The 23,938-nt window shown below is 36.0% G+C and overlaps 1 protein-coding gene across 1 annotated transcript in view; it reads left to right on the top strand.

The window, feature by feature from the left end:
• Positions 1-23,938, top strand: part of RAPH1 (Ras association (RalGDS/AF-6) and pleckstrin homology domains 1) — a 95,693-nt gene that overhangs the window by 19,499 nt on the left and 52,256 nt on the right. Inside the window, 3 exon segments of the mRNA XM_044241392.1 lie at positions 16,453-16,572; positions 21,193-21,298; positions 22,122-22,627. Coding sequence (XP_044097327.1) covers positions 16,453-16,572; positions 21,193-21,298; positions 22,122-22,627 — 732 coding nt within the window.

Below are 23,938 nucleotides of genomic sequence, written 5' to 3'. Positions count from 1 at the left end.
TTATTCTTTATTACTGGTTTTTAATTTGTGTATTAGGTTTGTATATAACATCTTCTGCATATAGCAGTCTATATTAAGTTGATGGTAACTTAAGTTTGAACCCATTCTTTACCCCTCTCCCCCTGACGATTTAGGTATATGGTGTCATACTTTACATTGTTTATTTTGTGAATCCCTTCACTGATTTTTGGAAATATACTTATTTTGCTGCTTTGTGCTTCCTACTTTTCTTACTCCTATTTATGGTCTTTCCACTCAAAGGGTCGCTTTTAGCATTTCTTGTAGGGCTGCTTACTCCTGGATTCCTTTAACTTTTGTTTTTCTGGGCAACTCTGTCTCTTCTGTTCTGAACAATAGCCTTGCTGGAGAGAGTATTTATGGTTGCATATTTTTTGCTTTTGGCACTTTGAATATATCATGCCACTCTCCTCTGGCTTGCAAAGTTTCTGCTGAAAAAAATCAGCTGGTGGCCTTATGGGGTTTCGCCCTGTATGTAACTGTCTGCTTTTCTCTTGCTGCTTTTAAAATTCTTTATCACTACTTTTTGCTATTTTAATTACTAGGGGTCTTGGTGTGGACTTTCTTGGGTTGAATTTTGGGGGGAATCTTGTGCTTCCTGGATCTGGATATCTGTTTCTTTTTCCAGATTTGGGAAGTTTTCAGCTAATATTTCTTCAAATAAGTTTTCTGTCCCCTTTTTCTCTTCTTCTGAGATCCCTATAATGTGAATGTTACTGTGCTTGAAGGAGTCACTGAATTCCCTAAGTTTATTTAGACTGAAGTCAGTAATTAAGAAATAGAACTTCAGACAAAAATGGGTTGGAAGAGATAGGGAGAGACCTTTGGCTAGTCCATCTTTTCTTTTGCATATTAAGAAAATGAGAACTAAGGATTTAAATGATTTAGCCTGAAGTTGTAGTTATTTAATGGTAGAATAAGAATTTCCAAACTCTCCTGACTCCTTATTTAGTCCTAGATGTCTTGGGCTAGGAAGATCTTGCAGACTGTCTTTAAATGAATCCTTTCAGTGGTATAAGATAACGAAGGTTCTATCTTTCCTAATTCAAATACAGGGCATTAAAAAAAAAAGATTTATTTACTTGAGTTTTTTTTTTCTTCTTTTTCTTAAGTAGGCTCCGCGCCCAGCATGGAGCCCGACGCAGGACTTGAACTCACAACCCTGAGATTAAGACCTGAGCTGAGATCAAGAGGCAGGCTCAACCAACTGAGCCACCCAGGCACCCCAACTTGAGTTTTCTTGTTAACCAGTTTGTATTAAAACTGGATGTTTTAATACAAACATTAATACAAACAAAAGAGGATGTTTTAGCATTGTTGTTTAGACACCCTACAAAGTCATTCTGAAAATTTTAGTAAATATTCACCCTATCTTTTCACCCAAAGCAATTCTTGGCCATTAAATATTATCCATTTCTGTTTGTGGCTGGTTAATGACAGAAATAATGAGCCATCTCTGGTTGGATTTCTGACTCCTGCAAGAATAAAATACTGATAGACAACGATGGAGGAAGAACTACAACTGTATGTGGGATATACTAGTAAAGTGATTTCTCCCTAACCTTGAGCTTCTATTTAGAGTTCTGGCTAATTCTGAAAATCTGTTTTAGCAATTGTGTGAATTCAGAGTTCTGGCTAATTCTAAGTCTGTTTTAGCAATTGTGTTGAAACTTAGGAATTGAGAGTAGCTTCTTTCACGGATATGAGAAGAGAAGAACCTAAAGAAATGGAGATAATGAAGCAGGTTGCAGTACAGCATTTTGGAATGAAGCCTTGGAAGGGAGAGAAAGGGAGGTGAAGAAAGTTGAAAGAAGAGATACAATGTGATAAACATATTGATAAATTTCCTTATACTTTGATTTTAATTAGATTCTTTGTTTAAAATTAGAGTTAAGTTTTTTCTATTCTGTACAGGAACCCTTACTATTACTTGTTATTTTCTAGGAGAATCATATTATTAACATAGTTGTTGAATCAAATCCTGTCCCTAGAAACAGGTAGTCTTACAGAAATATTATCAAAAATTCTGCCCAAACCGAAGTACATTGTAGAAATTTCTATGATATTTTTAAAAAACCATTCCTCTGTTGATAGAGAAATTTATTTTAAATGTGTTGGTTCTTTGAAATTAGTATTTATTGAGAATTGGATAAATTTGTCCATCCGTCTCTTTTTTTTTAAAAGAGGTGCACTTTTTTTTTTTTTTTTTTTTTTTTAGCTTTGAGTTCTCTGAAATTAAGATACCATCTTAAGTTCAGGCTCATCTTAGAAGTGTTTAGCAGAAAAAAAAAAAGATATTCAGGTGAAGAAAGAATATGTCTCTTTGGTAGTTGCTCTGGGGTGACAAATGAAAACCATATGGTCTCTCTCCTGATTCTGCAACCTAGTTGGGTGTGGAGGGTGATAAGGCAAGTACACAAATAACAACCATATAATATAAAGCTGATTTGCTGTAAGTGCCTTAGAGAGGTACAAAGTTCATGGGCCTCTTGGAGGAAGTAGCATCTAACTTTTGTTTAGCAGATATGCTTAAACTTTCTTAGTTATATTTTCTTAATTAAGATAGAATACACATATATAACTAAGTTTTTTTAAAACTTATTTACAAGGTTGTACAACTTCACTTTCTAATTCTAGAATAAACTTTTTAAAACTTGGAGTGTTTTTAGCTGATGTTATGCTCTCTAGTTTTCAGGCCCTATCACTACCTATTGTTTTACATCTGGCTACTGCTGGATTTGTATTGGTCACCTGATCCCTGAAAGCATTAAAGTTTATGCAAAAGAATTGGTTTTTTTCTTTTTTTTTTTTTTTTAAAGATTTTATTTATTTATCAGAGAGACTGAGAGAGGGAGAGAGCAAGCACAGGCAGACAGAATGGCAGGCAGAGGCAGAGGGAAAAGAAGCAGGCTCCCTGCTGAGCAAGGAGCCCAATGTGGGACTCGATCCCAGGACGCTGGGATCATGACCTGAGCCGAAGGCAGCTGCTTAACCAACTGAGCCACCCAGGCGTCCCAAGAATTGGTTTTTTTCTATTTTCATTAACCCTGAAGCAAATGCCAGAATTTCCCTAGGAGTGCCAGTGTGGGGAATACTGGCTCTTGTTCTGCATTCTTTTTTTTACTTCTATTCCTTTGCCCATTCTATGTTCTAACTCCAAGAATGCTCCCCACTTCTGCGGCAGTCTTTATTGAGGCATGACTTCTCCTTGCCCTCGAGAGGGCAGAATAAAAACCAAACTCTATTTCTTGGTTTACAAATCCTTGAATGACCTGGCCCTCTCTTCCTATCAGACTCTGTTCCCTGACACACTAGACTTGTACCTTCTACTTGGGATGTTATTCTCTCTGATCTGTACATATCTGATTCCTTCTTGTAACTCATATCTCAGTTTAAATATCACTACTTAAAGAGGCCTTCTCTGTACATCCAGTCTAAAACAACTACTCTGTCACTTTTCATACAACCCTAATTTAATTACCACCACACATGTCATGGGTCTTATTTGTTTGTTTGTTTTTATTTACTATTTCTCTACCTTGACTAGAATCTAAGTTTATTGTTGGCAGGTCCCTAGTTGATCACCTTTGTTACAGTGTTTCCAGAACAGTGTTTGGCACATAGTATGTGCTTAATGTATATTTGCTGAATAAATATTGAGTGAAAATGCTTGCTTTGATGGCTTCTGCTCTGGTTCATCTCCCTGTTTTTACCTGTCCCTGTCTTCCAGAAATTTGCCAGAATCTCTGATCTTCGGATGCTTTTGCCATCTCTAGCCTTCATTGCCTTTGAGTTTATTCCCTCTTATAATTGTGTACTGTCATTTTAGTGGGATTTTAGGGATCGAGAGAAATGTATTCTCTCATTCTTTTGACAGGTTGAGATGTTCCAGTCAGGTTGAAAACATGAACAAAGACCAAGTTAAGAAAGCATAGGGTTTTTTTGTTTGTTTGTTTGTTTGTTTGTTTTAAGAATACTGAGTAGTTTAGGTTGTTTGAAGGGTAGAAAATAAGGTTGAAAATTTAGGTTGAGGCCATGTCAGAGAGGGTGTGAAATATTTGGTGTAGAGTTTGTACTTAATTCAGAATGTCATGGGGAAACCCTTGTGGGTGTTTGAGCAGAGTCGTGGCATGAAAAAAAGTTTTTAAGGAAGATTAGTTTGACAGTGATGGATTACAAAAAGAGAGGTAAGTTAGGAACTTGCTAGAATAATCTAAGGACATTACAGTATAGATCTGAACCAAGATAGTAGTAGTCATCAAAATAAGAAAGAGAGCAAAGGCACAGAAAAACAGTTGAGCCTCCTGGTGCTGGCACTGATGAATTGCTGTGTGATAATTACAGTTTAGTGATGTGACTTTTATTTAGATGGATTGGTTGATTGTATGAGGGACTATACTGAATGTATCTTCTATCAGCAATGTGTTAAGAGTATCTTTCCTAGAATGTATAGGTTTATGAGATAGAAGAAACAAAGCAGACATTTCAGTTTTGTTGGATAAGGGGATGTTGAGCACGTGCCATCTGAATGGTGGGCAAGAGGTTGGGGAATATGCTAATGAATAATGCGAGGTGCACGTGTTTTACTCCATTTGTTCTCATATTTAATAACAAAATTATTAAAGTCTTTATTTAGCTCAAGCCTTCTTATTTGATTAAATACAGTTGACCTTTGAATAATGCAAGGACTAGGGGTGCCAGCGCCATGCAGTGAAAAGTCCGAGTATAACTTTTGAGTCCCCCAGAACATAACTAATGGCCCACTGTTGACTAGAAGCCTTTTCACCAATGTAAACAGTTGATTAACATATATTCTGTACATTTATATACTATATTCTTACAATAAGATAAGCTAGAGAAGAGAAAATGTTACTAAGAAAATCATAAGGAAGAAAAAATACATTTATAATACTGTACTGTATTTATCTTAAAAATATGTATAAAAATGGACCCACTCAGTTCAACCTGTGTTGTTCATGAGTCAAGTGTATGAGTCTTTGATTTAGAATGAATTCTGATTTCTTCCTGACCTGCTGTGACGTTAACCAATTTTTTTTAAACTCGGTTACTTGTTTTTCTTATCTGAAGGTTAGAAATGATTGTCTTTGCCTCTGTGAAAGAATTATCTGATGAGTAATTATTTTTCAAAAGTGATAACCTTTTATTTGCATTAAAGCTAATTTTATGATGACCAAAAATAAACCAAAGGCATTAACTGAGTAAACCAAGCAAATGCAATTTAGGAATGGTAATACATGCATACAATAATAAAAATCACGTGTTGGAGAAATATGTAGTTGTTCTTCAGGGACCTTACCTGCATTATTTTATTTGGTAAAAATGTTTTTCGACCTATATGTTTTTTTTTCCCTTTATTTCTGAATTTTAAGTGATCCATTAGTTGATATACTGTGTTTTCCTAATTAAACTACAATTTTCTGAGACACACTTTCTTTATCTCCCCTCCCACCCTCCCTCTCTTTCTGAATTTATTTTGATGCAGTTTGGAACTTAAGAAATTTGTAAGAGTGCAAACAACTCCCATATTCCCTTTACCTAGATTCACTTATTATTTACTTTTTGCCTAGTTATTATTCCTCTCTCCCTTTTTATGTATTTACACACACTCAAATACACACATACATTTTTTTCTGAGCCATTTGAAAATGAATTGTAGACATTGTGCCCCTTTATGACTAAATTGTTCAGTACGTGTTTCCTAAGGGCAAAGATACTGTCTTACATGACTACAGTAGTATTATCAAAATCAGGAAATGTAACATCAATACAAATACTGTGATCTAATCTGCAGCCCATAGTCAGATATTGGCAGTTATCCCAGTAATGTCCTTTATAGCTATATTTATATGTTTACATATTTTCTTTGGGTCCAGGATCCAGTCCAGGATCAAGCATTGCATTGAGTTGTCAGGTCTCTTTAGGTTTCCTTTCTTTTCTTTTTAACTTTTTTTTTTTTTTTAAGATTTTACCTATCCATATGACACAGAGGGAGACACAGCCAGAGATGGAACACAAGTCGGGGTAGCAAGAGAAGCAGAAGCAGGCTTCCACTGAGCAGGAAACCCGATATGGGGCCCGACCCCAGGACTCCGGGATCATGACCCGAGCTGAAGGCAGATGCCCAACCACTGAGCCACCCAGGCGCCCCATTTAGGTTTCCTTTAAATTAGAACACATCCTCAGCCTTTGTGTTTTTGGCCTTCATGTTTTTTAACCATAGGCCAATTATTTTGTAAAATGTCTTGTGATTTGATTCAGGTAATGCATATTGTCAGGAATACCACAAAAAAGTGGCACCTGGGTGGCTCAGTCATTAAGCATCTGCCTTTGGCTCAGGTCATGATCCCAGGGTCCTGGGATCCCAGCGTTGGGCTCCCTGCTCAGTGGAGAGCCTGCTTCTCCCTCTCCCTCTGCTGCTCCCCCTGCTTGTGCTCTCTCTTTTTCACTCTCTCTCTCAAATAAATAAGTAAATAAAATCTTAAAAAAAAAAAAATACCGCAAAATGATAATGTATCTTCTCTGCATTATTTCTCAAAAAATATATGATGTTTGCCCCAATGTTAGTGATGTTGAATTTTTTTTTTAAGATTTTTTTAAATTTATTTATTTGACAGAGAGAAATCACAAGTAGGTGGAGAGGCAGGCAGAGAGAGAGAGAGAGAGGGAAGCAGGCCCCCTGCTGAGCAGAGAGCCCAACGCGGGACTCGATCCCAGGACCCTGAGATCATGACCTGAGCCGAAGGCAGCGGCTTAACCCACTGAGCCACCCAGGTGCCCCGTGATGTTGAATTTTATCACTTGATTAAGGCAGTGTCACCCAGTAATTTGTGGGGAGATATTTTAACGATATGTAAATAGTCTTCTCAGATTTTCACCCATGATTTAGCATCTATCAATGATTCCTACCCGAATCAGTTATTACAATGGTCGCATATGGTGATCTTCTGTCAGTTCATCTGCATCATTTTATTGGCATTCTGTGAGGAAGAGCTTTCTTTTTCCATGTACTTATTTATATCAGTATGGGTTCGTGGATTCTTATTTTATTCAACAGGTTATTGTTTCTTCCTGTCATAATTGATTTTTGATGCCTAAATTGTCCCATATTGGGTTCTGTGTATCCCCTTCCGGCTGGTTTCTGTATCCTTTTGACAGGTCCCCATCTTTATTGAGCACTTTCTGGCACAAGAAGATATTCTAGGATCTCATCTTACTTTTCGCCAGCCCCAACCCTTGAATCATTACTCCAAGGTTCTTAGTTACTTTTTGGGTAAAATATGTATTTAGAAACTGAAAACTGGGTGCTAGGTATGGTAATTGGAATGTCATTGCTACTGGAATGTCATCACTACTAGGCCCTTTGAGTGGACCTAACTACAAACACACTTAAATGTATATCTATCTTTATTCCTACCCCTTCTGTATTTCCTCTGTCTCTTTGAAACCTTGAGTTCATAATGGTGATTCACAATGTAGTCCTGGGCACCTGGGTTGCTCAGTGGATTAAAGCCTCTGCCTTCCGCTCAGGTCCTGATCCCAGCGTCCTGGGATTGAGCCCCGTATTGGGCTCTCTGCTCAGCAGGAAGCCTGCTTCCCCTCCCCACATCTGCCTGCCTCTCTGCCTACTTGTGATCTCTGTCAAATAAATAAATAAATAATCTACAAAATATAGTCCAAATGGCTCCTAAGCCACAGGCTACTACTGTCTAGCACTCTCCCTCCAGTTGAAGCTGGAAAGTGCACGTACAATATCAGCTATCTCCAAAGATAACTGGTTTGTAGGTAGTATAGCAGGAAAGGTCCTATAGCAGGAAAGTGTGGAGCAGAATAAGCAACATCAGTATCTCTGGAAGCAGTCATGGAAGCCCCATTTCTATAGGTAACTTGTAGTGACTGTGTGTTTCCTAGGACTACTATAACAACTTACCACACACTGGGTGGTTTAAAACAACAGAAATTTATTCTCTCACAGTTCTTGAACTTGGAAAGGTGGAATATAACAAAAGAATATTACACTTATTATTTTTTTGTTTGTTTATTGGTTTATTTATTTATTTATTTTAGTTCTCGGATTTCAGATTATGGTTTATGGTATACTGTATAACTAGTAATTTTAAGATTGATCATTAGAACTTCTTATTTATTAAGAATGTTAGGAGTTTCTTTGTAAATCATTGAACTTAGATTGGTTTTTTTCACTTCGGTTGAGTTCCTGTTTGGGATTTAATAGGTAATAGATATCCACTATTATGAAAAATCCAATGTAAATTAAGAAACAAATATGGTTCATTATTCTGTGAAGGGAATTCCTTTGCCGGGGTGCATTTACGTGCTTGTTAAATAAAACATTAAATTAACAAATCAGCTTTGATTTGATTTATCGCTTTCTTTAGACATAATAACTTTTGTCAACTATTAAAAACAGTTCTTGGGTTTTTTTTTTTTAATGCTTCTTTATGTAATCTTTAGTTACCTTAGAATTAAGGTATATGATAATGAAGAGGATGTGTCAGTTACATCTTGGGTTGTCAGAAACAGAAATGCAAATAAAAGATTTATTGTAAGGGGTGAGAATCACTTCCCCAATTTTTCTCTTCCCTCTTGTTGAGGAAGGATGGCCAACCCACAAACAGTACACCTTTCTTGTTTATTAGGGAGGTTTCGTTCTATGTCGAAACTTAGTTCCAGATGTCGGTTCACTCCCAGAAGACTAGGCCATGCAAGTTTCCTGGTGGCCAGTTTACTCAGATTGCTCCTGTGAAGCCTTGGAATGACAAGTACATTTCTTCCTTCTCCGTCCCCTTTCAACCCTTCAGAGACCATAGTTTCCTATAAGTTGCTTCATGCACAGACCTACAGAAGGAACTTTGTTCTTAGAGACTTTTTTAATCAAGATGCTTCAATGTTTACCATCTCTGCCACAGTTAGGATTAATGTTCTTTGAAGTCATAGGGTGTGTTTTTTGCCACCATTGTGTCCTGCACAGTACCTGGCATAATGCTTTTTGTAGGCAAAGTATTGGAAGTGTTAGACTCTGAGTCAAACTTGGGCCATTTCAGTGGAGGACCATTAACCTAAACGGAGAAAACTTCAGTGATCAATTTACAAAAAGCAACTTTTGACATTTTAACTTATCTGCTCTATAAATTGATAAAATACAAAGTAATGTTTACTGAAAAGTAGGTACACAATGGAAAAGGATCCTCAGAAAAAGAACCTACTGTATATATAGAAAATAATATATAAATTCAAAAGAATTAAATTTTGGGAAAAATCAGTTTAAGGTTCTGTAATGCCAAACTAAGCTACCTATGTTAAATGTAATAACTACAGAAAAGAATGAATAATAAAATAAAACTAAAAATTTGCATAAACATTTATCAGATTTCTTGGTTGAGAAGAATTTACTGACCAAAACAGTGCAAGACTTCTCCCAGAAAAGAGTTTACACATTTGATAACTTAAAAAATAAAACTTTTAGCAGTATCTTTAAAAAAGAGAAAGAAAGACCATCCAAAATTAAAAGATAAAACCTGAGAAAAATGTTGCTATACATACAACACACTTAATATCTTGATCCTGTGAGGAACTCGTGGAAATTCAGTTGGTTCATTCAATTCCCAGTTTCCATTTGGGCAGTTTAAAAACGATGCCATTTAGTTCACAGCAGAACTGTGTTCTGTGTTGAAGAGTTGTAGGTCAAGAGAAAAGTAAATCAAGCATGCCTCTCTCGTGCCCTAGTCAGATGAGCAGCTAATGGCCCCCCAACCCCCACAGTTCTCACTTCATTTTATATTATATTGTGTCCTATTTCTCTCCTTTTCCTTCTCTGCTCTGACTTCCTCCCTCCTCCTTTTGATGAGTCTTCTTCCTCTCTTTGTGCCTTACTAATTTTAACAGAGTTTTTTTTCTTACTGTTTCTTTTGTCTGATTTAGGTTTCCTTCCTCCTTTATTTTGCAAGAGTTGTATCTTGCACAGTTGGGGGGCACTCCGTGAACCTGGAAGTCTTCATAGCCTCCCTTCTCTAGTGCCCGTTTTTCTTTGGAATTATTTATCAGAGTAGAGCAGCTTAGGAGGTTTTCCAAAAGCTGTTTTTGTGATAGAATTACTGAAATGTAACTGGGCATAAAGAACTAAAAATCATAACTAAATGAATAATTCTCAGAAGAATCATGAAACTGTAGTAATGAGGGCATGTTAATAAAGGGATCTTGTCACTGCCCAATTTCTTAATGGGCTTTGGGTGTACGTGTCTTACTTTGCCTTTAACCAAGTTGTGGTTATATGAACCTGCATTAATTTTGTCTTGCAAGTTCTCTTATTAATTAGAACACAATACACTGCAGCAGTTGTCAGACTTCAGTAGGCATAAGGAATACCTGGGGTAACTTGTTAAAAATGTCCCAGGATCCTAGAAATTAGTATTTGGTAGATCTTAGACAGGCCTTTTTAAAACTGATTTTATAAGAAGCACCCCAGATAATTTTTTTTTAAGATTTTATTTATTTATTTGACAGAGATCAATAGGCAGAGAAAGAGAGAGAGGGAAGCAGGCTCCCTGCTGAGCAGAGCACCTGATGCGGACTTGATCCCAGGACCCTGAGATCATGACCTGAGCTGAAGGCAGCAGCTTAACCCACGGAGCCCCCCAGGCACCCCACCCCAGATAATTTTGATGTAGGTCATCAGCAGACCCAATTGGAAATACTTTGCCATACAGCATTAGGCCAGACTCTATTTCATATGGCTTATAGTTTTGACCCTAATTCCTCTCCAGCCCCCATTCTCCCTTGGGTCTATACCATACATCTTTTGCATTAGAAATGTTAAGTCAAAAAAAAAATTAAAAAAAAAAAAGTCAAAAAAAAAATAGAAATGTTAAGTCAGAGGGGCCCCTGGATGGCTCAGTGGGCTAAAGCCTCTGCCTTCGGTTTAGGTCATGATCCCAGGGTCTGGGGATTGAGCCCCACATTGGGCTCTCTGCTCAGCAGGGAGCCTGCTTCCTCCTCTCTCTCTCTGCCTGCCTCTCTGCCTACTTGTGATCTCTGTCTGTCAAATAAATAAATAAAATCTTAAAAAAAAAAAAAGAAAGAAATATTAAGTCAGAGTTCTCAACATGTCTTACTTTGTCACAGCTTTATACCCTCCCACATACTGACTGGTCCCTCCGCCTAAAACACCCTTCCTTCTTCTCTGCTTTTGCACATTCATTCTTCAGGTCTGAACTGAAGCATCATCCCTTTCTTCTGTCCTTAAACTGTTAAACTATAGTCATATAACATACCTCTGTCATTGCACTTAACACTTTTATCATTGTTCCCTTGTCTGTCCTCTAATAGATTATATATTCATTTTTTTAAGATTTTTTTTTTTTTTTTTTTTTTTTTTTTTTTTGGTCAGAGAGTGCACAAGCCGGGGGAGAAGTGGGCTCCCCACTGAGCAAGGAGCCTGATGGGGGACTCAATCCCAGGATCCTGGGATCATGACCAAGACAGAGGTTATCATGTCCAATTCTATTCCCCCAGCATCTGGTATACAATAGATGTACAGCAAGTATCAAGTCTTCTCTTGCTTCTTTGGAATATTGAGCATATTAGACCCAGAGAAATGCTCTAGTAGCAACTTTGCACTCCTCCTGCATTCTCAGAGTTTTCATGTAGCTTTAAGTATATTTATTTTTACAAAATAATTATTTCTGAATTGTTAAGACAAAAAGAGTTCAGTAATAAATAAGGCACCCTCATTCAATACCGTGTATTTTTCTTGCCATTGTCTATTTGGCTTGTGTAAATTGTATTTCCTGAGGACTTCAGTTTGCATTTCTATAATTATCTCTGCATAATATTTACAGTAGCCTTCTGTGGCCTTTCCCTTCTCTAATAACTCTTACACAGGCATTGTGTCCTCTGACTAAAATACTATTTCCCTCCCTACCCCTTCACTTCTGTGTTTAAGAATATGGTTGCCTCCTGGAGGAAAGAATAGACTTGGCTCTCAAGGTTCTCTATATGGCCTTAGTCCTTGACTTTTGAAAGCTCTATTTTTCCTCTTCTCTTATGTGAGCCAATCTCATGACAGTTTACAAACACAGACTTTCTCCTTTGCTCTTTATAATTTCCCCTACCTGGAATATATTTATTCAAATTATTAAGCCTTACTCTAAGCCCAGCCTTCTTTATAAAGATCACCATTCTATCTCACAGTGAGGAAACTGAGTAGTAAACCAAAATATCTCCCAGGAGGAAGGCTAATAGGGAAAATATGCTGAATAATTAGCTTCATAGGAAATATAGTGGAAATAATATTGTTTTATACTAAGGCATACTAAATGGATAGTTTTGTTACATGTAGTGGAGTTTGTCATACGTAACCTTTAACCTATAATAATTGAAGCACAATTATTAACTGTTATGTGTGAAATGAAACCAGTCGGCATATAAACAGTGGTGGATCATTTGACCATTATTTGTCTTTACTTTATGAAAAAAATAAATGTAAATTACTTTGGGAAAATATTCCCTGCAATCTGTGATTATTCTGTAATAAACATAGGATTTTGAAATAATCAGGTTAACTAACCCTTTTCATTACCTGAGTCCTAATAACCCTTCCTCATTTTTTTTCCGTTAGATATTTACTGGCATCTCTCAGTCTATCTTCAAAACAGAATTCACATCCTCTCAACCCCCAGGCTGGTCGAAGGAACAGCAGGCAGGACAGTGGCTGGAAGGGAGAGTGGGATGAAAGATCAGAGAGGTCCCTGAAGGCCAGGACCATCCAGGGTGTTCTTGATCTGCCACTGACTGTGGATTTTATTCTGTATTCATTAAGTGCGCCCTTTGGGAAATAAATCTTTTCATTTGTGTTAGGGTATATTCATTCTTTCAGGACATAGTTTCCCTCAGATGTAATAGAGAAGGGAATTAAAGTGAAACTTTACTATATCCCCCCCCATCACCAAGTACCTAATCTAATAGTCATAGGATAATTTAATAATATTTGGTCTAGTATGTATTATGGTTTCTTTGGGCCCATTTCAACATCATTATGGAAAAGCATCACATTAGAAGCTATTCTTTTAAATCCAAATTATTTTCAAAATAAGATAAGTTCTGTTTTCTTTTCCTTAATTTTTTCTTTCCCTTTGGAGGGACAGTTGACTATTTTATTATTTTATTTGCAGTTTCTGCTGTTGTCATTTCTAGTCAGGGCATTTCAGATTTAGAATTGTCATCTAATTGGAGGCAGGTATCAATATGTAATAGAGGATAAATTTCTGTACCAGTTTTGCTGATTTTAATAGTATACAGTATGTAAGAAAACTTTTGGGGATGCTCTCATTTGGTGTGTGTAGTAATCAGAAGTTATGTCATTTAAATAAGGATCAACTATAGCTTCTAGAGAAGGGAGACTGCTATTCTGGTAAGAAATGTTGTAGGACCTAAATTTTTATTGGAAAAGTCTCTGAATAAGTGTCTTAATTTTTATAAAATAACCGACATGGTGACAAATTCAAGAATGGAAAAAGTTGGCAAAAGTTACATAAATAGTAAAAGTCAAATTTTATTGTTTTAGTCAAAATAATATTATTTTGATATTTTAATATTTAATATTTTGAATTTTTTCAGAATTTCTATTTATTTTATGATTCTGTATTATTACTCCCTAGCCATATTTTCATCTACTTTGATGTGCAGTAGTCTAGATAAAATAAAACTATTAATGAAAATATCTAAGGAAATACTTAAAAATCCAAATAATTACTGGGTTTGAATAATAGGAAAAAAAAAACTCAAAAAACACACCAGTCTTTGATGTGGACTCTGAAGTTCATTTAGCACCGTAATAATTCAAAATACATTCATTTTGAACTATTTTGCATATGCTCTGCAAAACTATATGAAAATCATATTCCTATTTCATTCTTTGCAGTATGGCCTCTTACGGACATTTATAATGTGTGCTCAGAATGGAAGTGCAGGCATAAGTATCATTGTCTCAAAGCAGAATTCCTCCTAGAATTATTTTATCTTCTGGGTTATTCCAGTATGTTTAGTTTTAAAGATTAGGGAAGAAGAGGAAGTTGACTTAAAATTTCCAGTTCTGCTGCTTCTTGGCCTTCACTATGAAGACTGGATATTTCTACTCTTAAATGTTCTCAAACTAGCAACTATTATATGAGTAATTAAGTTACCTAGTCAGATGAGGTTTGTCTTTGTACTAACATTTTATATTTCGTGGGTAGAACAATGAAATAATGGTATCAGGTTTCTATTGAGATAGTTCTGTAAATAGTTCATTAATGAATAAGAATTCTAGAACTAGGGGCGCCTGGGTGGCTTAGTGGGTTAAAGCCTCTGCCTTCAGCTCAGGTCATGATCCCAGGGTCCTGGGATCGAGCCCCGCATCGGGCTCTGCTCAGCAGGGAGCCTGCTTCCCTTCCTCTCTCCGCCTGCCTCTCTGCCTACTTGTGATCTCTCTCTGTCAAATAAATAAATAAAATTAAAAAAAAATTCTAGAACTAGTACAACACAAATGAATTATAAAAACCAAATCTCTTTGAGTCAAATTGTGATTTGGGGAATTGGTGGATATATTTTCCATTTGTCAAGAGAATTCCCTGATTTATAAATGCTTTGAGTAGTGAAATTAAGAAAGGAGAATTACCAGTTTACATTAGAGATAGAAGCTGTGTTCCTTTGTAGTATTAAGCTTAAGAAAATTATTTCTGTGATTAAATGGTATATGATCTGATTTTCCATATCTTTAGAACTAAGTTCAGTTTGATTTTTTTTTTTTTAAGATTTTATTCATTTGTCAGAGAGAAAGAGAAGGAAAGAGAGCACAAGCAGGGGGAGTGGCAGGTAGAGGGCCCTGGGATCATGACCTGAGCCAATTTGACTGACCGAGCCATCCAGTTCAGATTGATTTTGTGACACTGTTTGACCCTTTCTGCAGAATTTTATATAGTAAAATAAGGTTTAATATTTAGCTTCATGACATCCCATTAGATAATTAAATTCCTCACTTAGCTCATAACCACATTTTAAGGATCACAATTACTTCTGTTGATTGTTGCTTTGAGTTGTAATATGTGTACGAATTCTTATTTGAGATTAAGGATCTCTTTAATCTCAGACGAATTCTTTAAACAAATAGGCAGGTAGTATTTCAAATAGTGCCTAGATCCACTGGAACAAAATTTATATTTCAGAAATGTGAGTCAAGAATGGAATGTAGAATGATAGTATTCATTGTATCCCTAGGAAAGATAATAGATATTATTCCAAGTTGAAGGGAAAGGATTTGTGGTCAAATTAATTTGGAATATCTTGGTTTAAGCAAATGGAGGCTTTACTAAAGATTTCTCAGAGAGAGAGAGAGAGAAACCAAGAAACAGATTCTGAGCTATAGAGAACAAACTGATAGTTACCAGAGGGGATAGTTACCAGAGGGGTGGTTGGTGAAGGGATGGGTGAAGTAAGTGATGGGAATTGAGGAAGGCCCTTGTGATGAGCACTGAGTAATGTATGGAATGGTTGAATCACGACATTGTATATCTGAAACTAATATAATACTGTAAGTTAACTATATTGGAATTTAAAAAAAGGTTCTCAGCGCCTTTAATATTGAAATATTTTATATTAATCTTTAAGAACTTTAAGTATCTGGTCAGTCATTGATCCTACTTTGTTTTGTGTAATCTTTTCTTCCCTTCACAAAATAATATGCAGATTCCATGTCAGATATCACATAATTAATGAGAAGAGAGAAAATTATCTCTTCTTTTTAAGACTTATACTTGAAGAGTAATTACATACAGGAAATTTTAGTTCTGGTTCCTTGGATTTCGTCAGAACTGATGAGAAAGTAAGGTAGAAAGAATGCTATGAGAGGAGGAACTAATTCAACAGACTAAACTAGATTAACAATTTGTTTTTTCTCTAAAGTGATTCTCGAACTGAGGTTTTGCAAGATACATACTAACTTGTATTAAATAGATTGTTGCAAAATAAGTGAGATAATAATGTGCTGGATTGAAGTCTTAAAATTATTTCTCTGTGGTTTTGGGGGTGTTACAGAATCTGTTAGTGGAGGAAACCGTACTACTATAATATCCTCTGGTTATTGAGAGGGCTCTGCAATTTTAAAATTAATGTTACTTGTGATTCGGGTCGTAATCTGATACAATCTTTTCTTCACAATTGCCTAAAAATTTGAGACATAGTTACTCATTCCTACTCTCTTGTCAACCCTGTCTCCATTAATGACTTCTAATTTCCTTGTATAATATAATCTCTGGTTTGGAAGATTTGACTCGAGAGAGTTACAATTTATATCAGAGCATGTGCTGCATAATTTTTCAAGTTTAACCTCTTAAACTTCATTCTACCTAAATGTCTGTATTTCAGATGGATCAGCTATCAGATGAAGAAATTGACCATGGAGCTGAAGAAGACAGTGATAAGGAAGATCAGGACCTGGACAAAATGTTTGGAGCCTGGCTAGGGGAGCTGGACAAACTCACTCAGGTTAGAAATAGTGCTTGAAAAATTGTTTGCAGGGACGCCTGGGTGGCGCAGTTGGTTGGACGACTGCCTTCGGCTCAGGGCGTGATCCTGGAGTCCCGGGATCGAGTCCCACATCAGGCTCCCAGCTCCATGGGGAGTCTGCTTCGCTCTCTGACCTTCTCCTCGCTCTTCTCTCTCACTGTCTCTCTCTCTCAAATAAATAAAATAAAATCTTTAAAAAAAAAAAAAGAAAAGAAAAATTTTTTGCGGATTTCATGCTGTCACTGTGTGCTAAAAATTTACTGTGTAGACATAGGGATATGGATATAGGTTCCATTTTTAAATACTGCTAAAGGGAAAATGTCCAAACCTTTAACAAGTAAATAAATGTTAACTCTAGAACACAAAGTATTATATGGTTATTTAAAGGAGTCTCAAAACAAAAAAGCAAAACAAACTTAAAACAGAGGTTCTGTTCCTCTGGAGGGATTATTTAAAATCTGTTTGGTAAGCTGAGATTGCTGGTTAAAAAGGTTTAAAACCCAAAATCTAAAAGTCTAAATTTTAGCAACTCTTATTTCATAACTTAATATATGTGAATATTTACTACATTTTACATTTTATGATGTAAGTAATAGCCTCACATACAAGTATTTTCTATTCTATAATTCTAGAATACTGACAAAATTTCGTTTCTAGCTGCATTTTAAAACCATGGCAAAGCTTTTTTATCTTGTTTTACTGGATCTTGTTTTTAAAAAAGGTAGAATCGTAGCTCTATGCTATTTCACTGCAGATGGCTTTTCTGCTGGTTTGGTACTTTTATTCTTCCCAGCATTTTAAATTCCTTGCCATATAATGTGAAGAGCCACTCACCAAAAAAGTTGGCTTATAAACTAATACTGTGACTATTTTTATTTTGTTTTTGTTTTTGTTTTTTAATTGTATAAATCTGTCTTCAGAAACAAAACATATTAATCACTGGGTAATGGTGGCTCACTGCTAACAAGTTGCTTTTTACACTTGAGATGTTTCCAAAAAATGTTTTATGTACTTTATTAGTGGCTAATAAAGTTTGTTTCATTATTTTTATTTACTACAGAGTGTCATCTGCACCCACTCATATCACACATACCTTGTTAATGGAATTTTCAGCTTTATATTATATCAAGTTTATGTTTTAAGTGGTTAATGAATCTTTTAAACTCGTTTCTAAAGTTTTTGTGTGTTTGCATTTTCTTGGAAGAAAGGTCAGAGCTTTTACCAAATTCTCATGATACTTGCCCCACACTCTCTACCCCACCCCCACACACACACAAAGTTTAAAAACCACCTACGAGGTTACCATTTCTTGGTGTCAAGGAGTATTTCTTTTGTTCTCCCAGCACTGTGGGCACAGCAGGTAATTATAACAAGTATGTTTATTTGAACTGGTAAATGGACTGAATCTTAGTATGTCCTCAATTATATTCAAGTTATTTAACAGAAAATATTAAACCTACCTATTATTTTTCATTTCTACTGGGAGAAGCATTGGGACTTAAATTGCAGCAGAAGAACAGGGTTTGAGGTTCAAGAATTTCCTATTTTGTGAAACATTGAAATAAGGCAGTGAATGATTATGGATCCTCTTCATATGATAGCTTTGAAAACTGGTTGGACACTGAATGGATTCCTTTTATCTTGAGACAAATGAATAAAGAAGGCACAAATATAATTTAATTCCATGATTCTACAGACTGTCTAGCATTCCTTTTTATTTGAAATCTATTTGATAATGATAAATAGAAGTTAAAGTTTTAAAAGGCTGTTCTTAATACTTGCAAATTTATTTAAATATACACTAACTACTGAACTTTTTCCTGAATTTCTCTGTTATAAGCAGCTTATATTCTTTATTATAGAGAGGAAGAGGAAAAGTGTCATTTAAAAAAGTGGCGAGATAACTTAACCAAGATACTCTATCCTGAAGTATAGTATAATTCTAGACTTACCATAGGCAGTATCATAGCTGGGTTACAGTTTGTCCTCATCTTAATAGAGCTTGAGAAGAATGAGGATATTCCATCATTGTCTGAAGGTGTAGCCACTCTCTGTTAAGATCTTGGGTCTTTGGACTTCCAGGGAAGACGGGAGAATAGGAAGATTCTTAACTCACATTGTATCTTATGAATACAACTAGATAGCCCCCACCTCAGTGTAATGACCCAGAGAATGAGCTAAAGACTGGAAGAACAAACTTTCCACAGCTAAATGTAGAGAAGGAAGAAGGGAAAGACACGAGGGAAGGGCATCCTGGGCATACAGAGGAGAGAGGAACAGACTCAGACAAGGGAGCCTGCATGGGGAAGATGTATCCCCCTAACATTTGGCTTTGAAAACTAGCCGGACCAAATTTTCCTTATCTTCTTACAATCAGTGAGACTCAATACCTGAAACTTTAAAAATCAATGGGGTTGGAACTGGATACAGTCACAGCAAGAGAGCTAAATAAAACAGAGGTAAATAATATGCCCAATAGACAATTTAAAGTAATGGTCATAGAGATACTCACTGGACTTGAGAAGAGAATGGAGGATCTCAGTGAGACCCTCAACAAAGAGATAGAAAAAAATAAAAACCAACCAGAGATGAAGAATCCAATAACTGAAATTTAAGATACAGTAGATGGAATAAATAGTAGAACTAGAAGTAGTACAACAGATCAGTGACGTGGAGGACAGAATAATGGAAATCAATCAAGCTGAATAGAAGAGAGAAAAAAAATAATAAAAAATGAAAATAGATTTTGGGAACTCAGTGACACCATCAAGTGTAATAACATTTGCATTTTAGGGATCCCAGAAGACGAGCGAGAAAGGGGCAGAAAACTTACTTGAAGAAATAATAGCTGAAAAGCTTCTCAAATCCGGGGAAGGAAACAAGAATCTAGTTCCAGAGGCACAAAAAGCCCCCAACAAAATCGATCCAGGGAGCTCCACACCAAGATACATAGTACTTAAAATGGCCGAAAGCAGTGATAAAGACAATTTTAAAAGCAGCAAGAGAAAAGAGTTGCAAACAAGGGGAACCCCATAAGTCTCTCAGCTGATTTTTCAGTGGAAACTTGGTAGGCCAGAAGGGAATAGCATGATATGTACAAAGTGCTGAAAGGAAAAAAACGCACAACCAAGAATATTCTATCCAGCAAGTCTGTTGTTCAGAATAAGAGAGTTGCCCAGACAAACAAAATTTAAAGGAATTCATGACCATGAAGCAGATCTATGAGAAATACTAATGGGGACCCTTTGAGTGGAAAACCATAAATAGGAATAAGGAAAGTAGGAAGCACAAAAGCAGTAAAATAAGTATATTTCTAAAAATCAGTCAAGGGACTCACAAAATAAAAGGATATAAAGTATAAACTTAGGGTTTACACTTAGTGAGCATCAACTTATTACAGACTATTATATGCAGATGTTATATACAAACCTAATACACAAATCAAAAACCAGTAACAGATAGGCAAAGAATAAAGAGAAAAAGATCTGGGATACCTGGGTGGCTCAGTTGATTCAGCATCTGCCTTCAGCTCAGGTCATGATCCCAGGGTCCTCGGATCAGGCTCCACATCAGGCTCCCTCTCCCTCTGCCTGCAGCTCCCCTAATTGTGTTCTCTCTCTTCTCTTTGTCAAATAAATAAGTAAAATCTTAAAAAAAAAAAAAGAGAGAGAGAGAGAAAGAGAGAAGGGGATCCAAGTAATCATTAAAGAAAGCCAAAAACAAACAAACCACCAAAAAACTGACTCCAAACTATAGAAAACAAATTGATGGTTAATGGAGGGGAGGGAGAATGGTATAATGAGCACTAAGTAACATATAGAATTGTGGAGTCACTGTATTGTACACCCGAAACTGATATAGTAGTGTGGGTTAACTAGAATTAAGATGAAAAAATTTTTTAATAAAAATAAATACATAAATACAAAGGAAAAACTGATCTTGGACCTCACTCATTTTAAATTCAGAATTGTGCCTTATCTTCAGGGTGCTTCATGCCGAGAATGAGACTGATCAAAATCAAATCCCCTTGAGGAAAAAGATAACAGAATTCTCTGCATTGTGGTGCCTGGGTGGCTCAGTGGGTTAAAGCCTCTGCCTTCAGCTCAGGTCATGATCCTGGGGTCCTGGGATCAAGCCCCACATCGGGCTCTCTGCTCAGCGGGGAGCCTGCTTCCTCCTCTCTCTCTGCCTGCCTCTCTACTTGTGATCTCTGTCTGTCAAATAAATAAATAAAATCTTAAAAAAAAAAAGAATTCTCTGCATTTTCCTTTCTATTTTGTACCTTACCATGCCTATATTCATATATTTAGCTTAAAGTGAATTTATGTAAAATGAGCTCAGTCGCTACACTTGATGTGTTTGGAAAGATGTTCCCTCCAAACTGGGATGGTCTTAAATGGCTTAAGTAAGCATTTGTCAAAATTGAAGCAACTATAACCAAAATAACATGAAAAACAATTATACTTGTCTTTAAAACTAGAATCTAAACTTTAATTTTATTAACTATTATATGACAGTTCACCTAATCAAATAACAAGCTTTATTTCTCTTTATATAATTGAAACCTGAAAATAATATGACTTATTAAACTTTCTTTAGAGTTTGGATTCTGATAAGCCCATGGAACCAGTAAAAAGATCTCCTCTTCGTCAGGAAACAAATATGGCCAATTTTTCTTATCGATTCTCCATATACAACTTGAATGGTAAGATGTAACTGGAAATAAAATATAAAATAGTATACTAAATTATATAATGCAGAAGCAACGCGGCTACAGTTCCAAGTAGCTCAATATAAAAACAACATGCATAACTTGAGTAAGTTCTTAATATTTCTAGGTTTGTGCATTTTTTACTAGTTCAAATGATCACAGAAAAAACAAACTGGAACATAACTGACATAGTTTTCTAGTTACTAATAACCGACAAAGTACATACTCAACTGGTACCCCGTGACAAACTTACTTTCACTGTTGTATTTTCATTGGAATAAAGTCCAGTGAAATTACTTGTTAGTAAGTTAAATCGGCCCTTCTGGCCTTTATTTAATGTATTCTGCCCAATTAACTTTCTAATATTTGGAATTGACATAAAAATCTGTAATTTTTTTAGGCTTTACATTTTTCTCTCTAGGCTCCCAGCTCTTTAAGTGTTAACAGCTCTACTAGGGCACTGATCATATTAACAACAGAAAGCCTATGATAAAAAGTTGCGTGGGGGATGTGGCTAAAACCCCATAGGACAGTATATGATCTTTGCATTATTTTTAATCTTTCAACTCATAATGTTATCCTCCATTGATTACTACAAATCTTAAAAGATGGACTATTTGCTTATAAAAATTTCTCTGTTGAATTTAAAACAAAAAACCTCTTAGAAATAGTGTATTCGATAGGCTTTAGGCACAGTAAGATAAATTTTCTTGCTTCTTCGCTTGCATTCATTGACAGATTGACAGATTTATAAGAGAATGTATGAATTCTGATTCATTGTATTCTGGAAACATCATGTACGTATTGTTCATTGCAGAAGCTCTGAATCAGGGAGAAACTGTGGATCTGGATGCCCTGATGGCCGATCTTTGCTCCATAGAGCAGGAGCTCAGCAGTATTGGTGCAGGAAATAGTAAGCGTCAAATCACAGAAACAAAAGCCACTCAGAAACTACCTGCTAGCCGACATACACCAAAACATGGCACTTTGAAAGGATTGTCTTCTTCATCTAACAGGATAACGAAACCATCACATGCCAACTACTCCCTGGATGACATCACTGCACAGTTAGAACAGGCTTCCTTGAGCATGGATGAGGCTGCTCAGCAGTCTGTACTTGAAGATACTAAGCCCTCAGTAACTAACCAGCACAGAAGAACAGCGTCGGCAGGCACAGTGAGCGACGCCGAAGTGCGCTCTATTAGCAACTCTTCTCGCTCCAGCATCACCTCCGCGACCTCCAGCATGGACTCTTTGGATATTGATAAAGTAACACGCCCTCAAGAGCTGAATTTGACACATCAGGGGCAGCCAATTACCGAGGTAGGTAGAGGAAACGTTTTTTCCTGCTATTTTAGTACTTTAAAAAGGAAGGAATGGTATTTTTAATTAACTAATTTTTTTCTACATTGAAAATTTGTCAGGATCCTTCTGAACTAAGTTTTAAAGTCACTGCAGAAGGAATACATTACCAGATACAGCAATGTCAATGATTAAGAGAGTTTCTTCATTTTATTCTTAGGCTCTTTGAAGCCCTTGAATTAATATCAGTTGTTTCATATGATTAAAAACTTGAAATGTGGATAACATTTTGCAAAGCTGTTGTAATTGCTATAATAGTAACTCCTGTTTAGTGTACATTTATTATAAAACAACAACTTGAGAAAAAAATGCCTACCACCGCTATAATCCTCCAGGATTGTATTTTATTATCAGATTCAGGGTACTGTAGTGGAAAAAGCCACTGGGCTTGGAATCAGAAAACTGGGTTCCAGGTGTTCCCTTTGCCACTCACTACCCACCAGACTTTAAATGAGTGATTCAGCCTCTGCAAACATCAATTTCTTATAAGTAAAATGGGTCTAATAGTACGTGGTCTAATCCTCATACGGTGGTTCAGGTTATCAAAAGTGATAATATATTATGTGAACAGGTTTTTAAAGGACAGAGTTCTTCTGGATGTGATGGGGTGAGGGCAAGGAAATGAATTTGTGTTAAAATAACTTGAGCAAAAGCTGAGTTTGGTGTAGGTAGATTCTTTATCAAATATTTTTGTCAAGAAGAAGGCAATATTGTTACAGGGTAGCAGCAAGAAAGAAGATCAATGTGGGTAAAATAAAGCCAGCCTTCTTCTGTTCAGTTTATGTTTACAATAAAACTTGACTAATATAGACAGATCAATACTAAGGTAAAATCTTGTAAAACACAGTTTAAAGAATTACAGAGAAATTTAAAATTTACACCTATTACTCAACATTATTAATTTTTACCCCCCATGGATTTAATTTCATTAGATTAATTTCCATCAGTTAGTAACTCTGTAGCCATTAATGTACTCAGTTTATTCTGGGCACTGTGAAACATAAAAGAAGCATGAATCATGGTGGTTTGGAGCTAAATATGAGTTTAACTGCTTGTGAAGAAAAAGTATATCAATCTAAAAAATAAATTTTCACTTATTTAATATGAAGGTCATCTAAGTGGTATATATTCTGTAGAGAACTTAAAAATTTTTTTCTCTCATATGATACCTAAGGATTATATTTAACACCAGCTATGTAGTATGTGTCATTTAGGTCTTTCAGATTTACTTGTTGGGATATGAGCAATGTTTTTTTAAGGGCGTGCTTTCTT

Source organism: Neovison vison, chromosome 3 (assembly GCF_020171115.1).
Source record: "Neovison vison isolate M4711 chromosome 3, ASM_NN_V1, whole genome shotgun sequence".
In the NCBI taxonomy this organism is placed as follows: Eukaryota; Metazoa; Chordata; class Mammalia; order Carnivora; family Mustelidae; genus Neogale; species Neogale vison.
This window is presented reverse-complemented; position numbering and strand designations above follow the sequence as displayed.